Source organism: Brassica oleracea, chromosome C7, assembly GCF_000695525.1.
Source record: "Brassica oleracea var. oleracea cultivar TO1000 chromosome C7, BOL, whole genome shotgun sequence".
Lineage (NCBI taxonomy): Eukaryota > Viridiplantae > Streptophyta > Magnoliopsida > Brassicales > Brassicaceae > Brassica > Brassica oleracea.
In genome coordinates, this window is record NC_027754.1 from 40,575,884 (window position 1) to 40,582,454 (window position 6,571).

At 36.7% G+C, this 6,571-nt stretch overlaps 1 protein-coding gene across 1 annotated transcript; it reads right to left on the minus strand.

The window, feature by feature from the left end:
• Window positions 1-3,190: 3,190 nt before the first annotated feature.
• Window positions 3,191-3,592, minus strand: LOC106305667 (putative defensin-like protein 307). The gene is made up of 2 exons (XM_013742013.1): window positions 3,541-3,592; window positions 3,191-3,447 (listed from the first exon to the last, which is right to left on the minus strand). Exons 1-2 carry the CDS (start codon window positions 3,590-3,592, stop codon window positions 3,191-3,193), a joined length of 309 nt encoding a protein of 102 aa, XP_013597467.1.
• Window positions 3,593-6,571: the final 2,979 nt, after the last annotated feature.

The window sequence follows — 6,571 nt, forward strand, 5'->3', positions numbered from 1 at the left end:
AACATATCATATGCTGGAAAATCACTTATTGTCCACATTAGTACTGTCCGCATTTGAAAGTTTTCTTTACACGAAACATCGTATGTTTCAGCACCTTGAGCCCATAGTTGTTGCAACTCATATATTAGTGGCTGAAGAAACACATCAAGTGATCTCTTAGGATGCTCTGGTCCGGGAACGAGAATCGAGAGAAACAAAAACTCTCGTCGCAAGCACAAGTTTGGGGGGAGGTTGTATGGTGTAAGAATGACGGGCCATAGAGAATATTGTCTTCCACTCTTGCCAAACGGACTAAAACCATCAGTACATAATCCAAGGTAGACATTTCTTCTTTCATACGCAAAGTCGGGATACTTTGATTGGAAATGCTTCCACGCTTTTGCATCTGAAGGATGTCTGATCTCACCATCTGTTGAGTGCTCCGCATGCCATCTCATTGGTTGCGCTGTGCGTTCAGATAGATACAACCTCTGCAACCTTTCCGTCAAAGGTAAATACCACATCCTTTTATATGGCACTGGAACTCTTCAACTCGTATATTTATAATGAGGCTTTCCACAAAATTTGCATGTAACCCGCTGTTCATCCGCCCTCCAATAAATCATGCAGTTGTCGCTGCATACATCTATTACCTGATACGATAAACCAAGACCAGCTACGAGTTTCTGAACCTCGTAGTATGAACCAGGAGCTACATTATCCTCGGGTAGAATACCTTTTACAAAATCAGCAATCGCATCCACACAGTCTTCAGCCAAATTATAATCTGTTTTAATGCCCATCAATCTTGTAGCAGATGATAAAGCTGAATGAACATCTCTGCAACCTTCGTATAATGGTTGCTTTCCAGCATCCAACATATCATAAAATCTCTTAGCTTGTGCATTGGGTAAATCTTCCCCTCTAAAATGATCATTTACCATCTGCTCAGTACCTACACCATAATCTACATCTGTTCTAATTGGTTCTTCTAATCTAACCGCTGGCTGAGGTTCGCTAGTACTACCATGTTCATAATCAGTTTCCCCATGATGATACCAAATTTTGTAACTTCGTGTAAACCCACTCAAATATAGATGAGTCCAAACATCCCACTCTTTAATAACTTTTCTATTTTTACAATTAGAGCAAGGACATCTTAACATACCTGTTTTTGCTTCCGGTTGTCGGTGAACTAACCCCATGAATTCAGTTATACCTCGTTGGTATTCTTCCGTAAGCAATCTCGTGTTCGGATCCAAATGAGGTCGATCGATCCAAGAACGAAAATAATTTGAAGAAGACATATTTTTTATGAATCAAATTCGTGTGTAAATAGAGTAAGAGGGAGGATGAAGATATGAAGTGAATGAAGAGGAAGAGGAGTGCTTGTATTTATAGTTTAAATCCTGCCGACATACCGAGGAAATTCCGACGGAATTCCGACGGAAAAAACTAGTTCGTCGGAATTTCCTCGGAATTTTGTAAAATCCCCCAACGGCTCTCCAACGGCTATAATATTTCCTCGTAATTTATCGGTTTTTTCCGAGGAACACAGTTTTCCTCGGAATTTCCTCGGAATATTCCGACGGACTGTAGTTTCCTCGGAATTCCGTCGGTATATTCCGAGGAATTTCCGAGGAAACCCAATTTTGTGTTTTCTTGGAATTTCCTCGAAAATTCCTCGGTATATTCCGAGGATTTCATTTTCCGTCGGAATGTCCGTCAGAATATCGCTGTTTTCTTGTAGTGTTGATGACTCTGGGAACAATGAAGAATCTGTAGAAAATGAATTGTAGCCATTGCTACGAACTCATTTATACTCCTCAAACCCTACAGTTTGATCTCGTATTGGCACAAGTTCAACATGGTGTATCAGATGAAATCAATGAGGAGCTTGTAAGACCAATATCTGAACACGAGATAAAGATCATAGCTTCATTCTAGATGCAACCTGAACAAGCGTCTGGTTTATCAATTTTTTTGGGAAATTGTAAAGGAGATATAACTCGTTTGGTCAATGAATTTCTAATAGAAGGTACCACCGTTGTACTTAATGAGAAAAATATGTCTTATTCCTGAAAAGGAGAAACCAAACAATATTATAATTCATACTAATTAGTTTATGCAATGTCCGTTTTTTTTCTGAGACATAAGTGCCCCCATCAACCACCAGAGGTTCACCTACAAACAAGACTTCTTTGGCCAAAGTATCAGCTAGGATGTTCCTCTCACGAGGTATCCAAGAGAAATAAGCAGACTTAAACACTGCTGCAAACGATAATATATCCGAAATCACTCCATAGAGCTTTGGTACACAATTCCGCTTGTTGTGTAGTCAAGGGCACAAGAACGGACCGCTTCTCTAAGAGCTAAGCCCTCAGCCATTAGCGGTGAGGCAACAAACTCCAAATGATTCTTATGAGGGATATTGCAGGGAGAGGAGAGGACGACCCACCCTAGTCCCGCCAGGTTTCTAACCGGAAGCCAAACTGCATCAGTTCTTACCGTAATTGCATCTGCAGGGGTCTGAGGCTGAGGCAAGGGGCGATGCGGTCTTGAAGCTTGCTCCTTCGTTAGAAAATCATTTAGAAAATCAATGGTGTCTAAATTTTCTTTGGCTAGAAAATCATTTCAAAGGTCTTATGCCGGCAGTTGTTTTACATGGGCTAATATCTGAAACCCAGCGGCATCAACTTAAAAATCCAACAGGATGGCTATTTTATGGATTTAGATTTTCAACAAAAGGTGTCTCTTATTATTTACCAAAAAAATGATAAAAAATTTCGTTCTTGTTTTTTTTTATGTAGAAAATTATCCTCTCTTATTTTTACGACAAATCTCCATGATATTTTTCTTTTCACTGTAAAATAGCTCACAAATGGCTAAAAAGGTCGTACATGTCTCTTAGATCAGGCTCAGCTCTAACATGTTTTACCGTAGTCAATCATAGCCAAAGAAAACTTAAACAATATAGTACAATCCCACTAAACAATTACAAGCATAACTTCATTTAACCCTTACCCACGGCTCTGAATATATGTGCGGGAAGAACAAATCTTAAAAGGAATACGTGAAAAAACCTAACAACTACTAAATAAATATCCAGACAATTGATATTTTTTTCAGAAAACTGACAATTGATATTACTAGTTCATAAAAAGAGCTTCGATTTGATTTTTATATATAGACTCGAAATTCTTTGTAAAATCTACATGGGAGGTTTGCGACAGTAGCATTGGTTCAAATGACAAGCATAAGATACTTCTCCTTTTGCCTTGCAATAGTCAAAGCAAGCAGCCACACCACAGTTGGTATCATCTGCAGGTAATACCGTATGTTCTTCAAAAGGGCATTCACAACCACCCTTCACACAAGTGGGGTGTCCTAGTGGTGACGGACATTTGAGTCTAGCACAATCAGAGTTCTTCTTGCAAGGCTGATATCCAGTTCGTGCCAGAATCGATATCATGTATATTATTGATATATGTATAATCATGAATCATGCTGATGAGGAGTACGAATAGTTAATTACAAATAAAAAACTATTTGATTTAAACTCACATGTTGAAAAAAGTAGAATACCAATGAATATCAAAGCTGATTTCTCCATTTTTTTTGTGTTAGTCTCTTTTTTTTTTGCATAACTAAAATGATGTATTTATAATTGTAAAAAGGAAGTTTTTTTAAAAACCAAGAAATTTTTTTTTTTTCTTTTGTACAAGGTCAATATTCACATTTATTATTAGCTAATTTTCTTAACTGATATATCAATCGAAATCTGAAATTTTTAATGCTTCAATCATATACTTCCTATATCCATGAAGACTGTTACTTTGACATTTTGCACACAAATTAAAAAATGATTAAAATACATTTATGTTTTTAATAATAACATCTATTTAATTCCCTTATTATTAGAGGAGAAGCAAATTAGAAAAATAACCTTTAAAATATAAATTATTTACGTCTATATCGTTTTGCATACATGGAATTCTAGGATTACTCCTGTGAGTAAATACTTTTATGCAAACTTCTTCCGCTTGATTGACACCATATTCTATTTTCGTAAGATGATACACACTGGCTAAGAGGCCACCTGGTTCCACATCATAGGCACATTAGGAACATAAATAATTGTAACTATATACATATAAAATTACAGCAATAGAATGCCAATCTTCGGGTTTTATTTGTAAAGTTTCTATTCCTTGGTAATCGAAACCCAATGATCTATGAACCTGACCAGGACAAAGTGCCCTGCATCTTTTCATAACTAAACTATTTACTAAAGATGCCACCGGACTGATGTGTTTCATAACTTGACAAGACCAATATTTTTTTTGTATGGTTTTACTGCAGGGTCCTACACCCTTTATTATAAGCATAGTTTCCACTACATGCAAATTATTTGCATGAATACATTGATTTCAACCGACGGCCATGGGCTAGTGGCATTTGAGAGATAACTTTAATACGGTGAATCCGCAGTTTAATCTTTGTTGGTCACCAAATAATTTAACATTGCATTCCTGAAACCCACAGAATAGTCGGTTGATCTCGGCCGCCGAACACTGTGGTTAATTAAAAAAAGAATACATTGATTTCTTAACATCTCATTTGTCATCATCATCAGCCTACTTAGAACAATAATAAAAAATGGAGAATCAGTGTTAATTAACTAAATCAGATATTTTAATAATATTTTGAACTATCATAGTCATAAACCTGAAATTCAGATCTATCATTGTCTTCTTCCTACATATAACAATGATGATTATATGTTCAAATCAGCTTCGGTTATTTTAAAAGATGAAACAACATACCAAATTATAATAATGAAAAATCAGAGTTACTCTTAGTTAAATCAGATATTTTCTGCTTCAAAATCGTAAATAGGAGATCAAATTTATTCCCATATATTTCAAACATATATTACATTACAATATATATGGCATTGATTATTAAGACTTATTCGCTTTTTATATTTGTTTGAAATATTAAAGTAAAGTTAGACATTAATATTTTAGCGTTTGGAAATTAAAACAAATTTGCGCAACTAAAAGATATTTGTTATAAATCATGGAGTGGATTGCTATTAACCAAGATCATAAGAGAAGGCCCAAGAGCCATGTCTAGGCCCAGCTGTGGCCGTGACCAAGAGGAGAGAGAGTCGGCCTATCCTTTGGCCGACTTTAATCTTAGGACGTTTTCCATTTATCTGTTTTATATCTTTTCCTATTTCATGTTGTATTAGGTTTTGGATAATTTTCTTTTTCCTATACTTTGTAATCCTTATATAAGGAACCTCTATTGTTCATTAATAATACACAGACAAATTCCCCATTCTTTTACAACACGTTATCAGCACGATCGTCTCTAGATCCCTGAGACAAATCGAAACCTCTAAACCCTAAAAGCCAAAACCGGCGACCACACCTAAAACCCTAATCACGTTCTTAGTTCATCCAAGAACTCAGTTGATCCCTCTTGAATCCTAGACGTTCTCAGATCACGTTCTCAGCTCAGAAGAACCGTCCAGCTCACGATCAAAACCCGAAGACGCGATCGCACCCGAGACGACCCGATCTCTGCGCAGCTCGCAGCCGAGACGCCTCCAGCCCGCGATCGTCCCATCCGCGACCCGATTGCATCCGTTCGTCCTCTCTCTCTCTCTAAAGGTGGTCCGGTTCTAAACCCCTACAAACAAAGGTATAACTTAATTTGAGAACCTAGATTGATCAGAAACCCTAATCCATTATTATGGAAACTTTGATCTTGATCAAAAACCCTAAAACCTACAAGATTAAAATCGGCAATCTCTTAACTAGAAATATAGAAATCGATTCCTTAGAACTTAAATTGATTGTTCCTGATTTGATTTTGAGAAACCCTAATTTAGGAATCAAAACCCTAAACCCTAAAGGACTGAATTCGATTTTAATTGATTGAATTGTTTGTTGATTTGAGGTTTTAGGATTGTTAGACTGATTGAAGTAATCTGATCTAGAACTTGAATCCTAAAGGCCTTGAAACCTTTAATTAAAGCCTGCAGCCTTAGTTTTTAAAAGTAGAAACCCTAAATTCATAAATCAAATTGCTAAGATTGTTTGCATTACATATGAATTTGAATTGAATTGCATTCGTATTGTTTAATGAAATCGACCAGCATGTAGAAACATACGAATTCGAATCTGATTGCATTGAAATACATATGGCCGTGTGGCCTTTATCTCCCTGGTACATGTAGAATCATATATTAGGATTGTTCGCACCATGGTCAAAATAGATTTACATGTCCGATCCTATTGCTTGTCCACATAGCCGTGCGGCTTGTTTGATTGGCACCATGGTCGATTAGATTGATTATTTTCTCGTAGATGCGTAAGACAAGTTTGTGGCCGAGCTTGTTATACCATGCGGCCACATGATCACATTGTGAACCTAAATTAAAATGATGATGTGATAGAAAATCTCAAACAGAGACTATGCAACCCTTAATCTCTCCGGAGATAACTACTTGCAGTGAGCGCTAAATACAAAGATCAGCTTAAGGTCAAAAGGTCTTGGTGATACAATCATCAAGGGTAAT

Coding starts and splice junctions, on each gene's coding strand:
- LOC106305667 (XM_013742013.1), bottom strand. CDS start 3,592: ATGGAGAAATCAGCTTTGATATTCATTGGTATTCTACTTTTTTCAACA. Junction 3,448..3,540: donor TCTACTTTTTTCAACATGTG/AGTTTAAATCAA, acceptor TAATATACATGA/TATCGATTCTGGCACGAACT.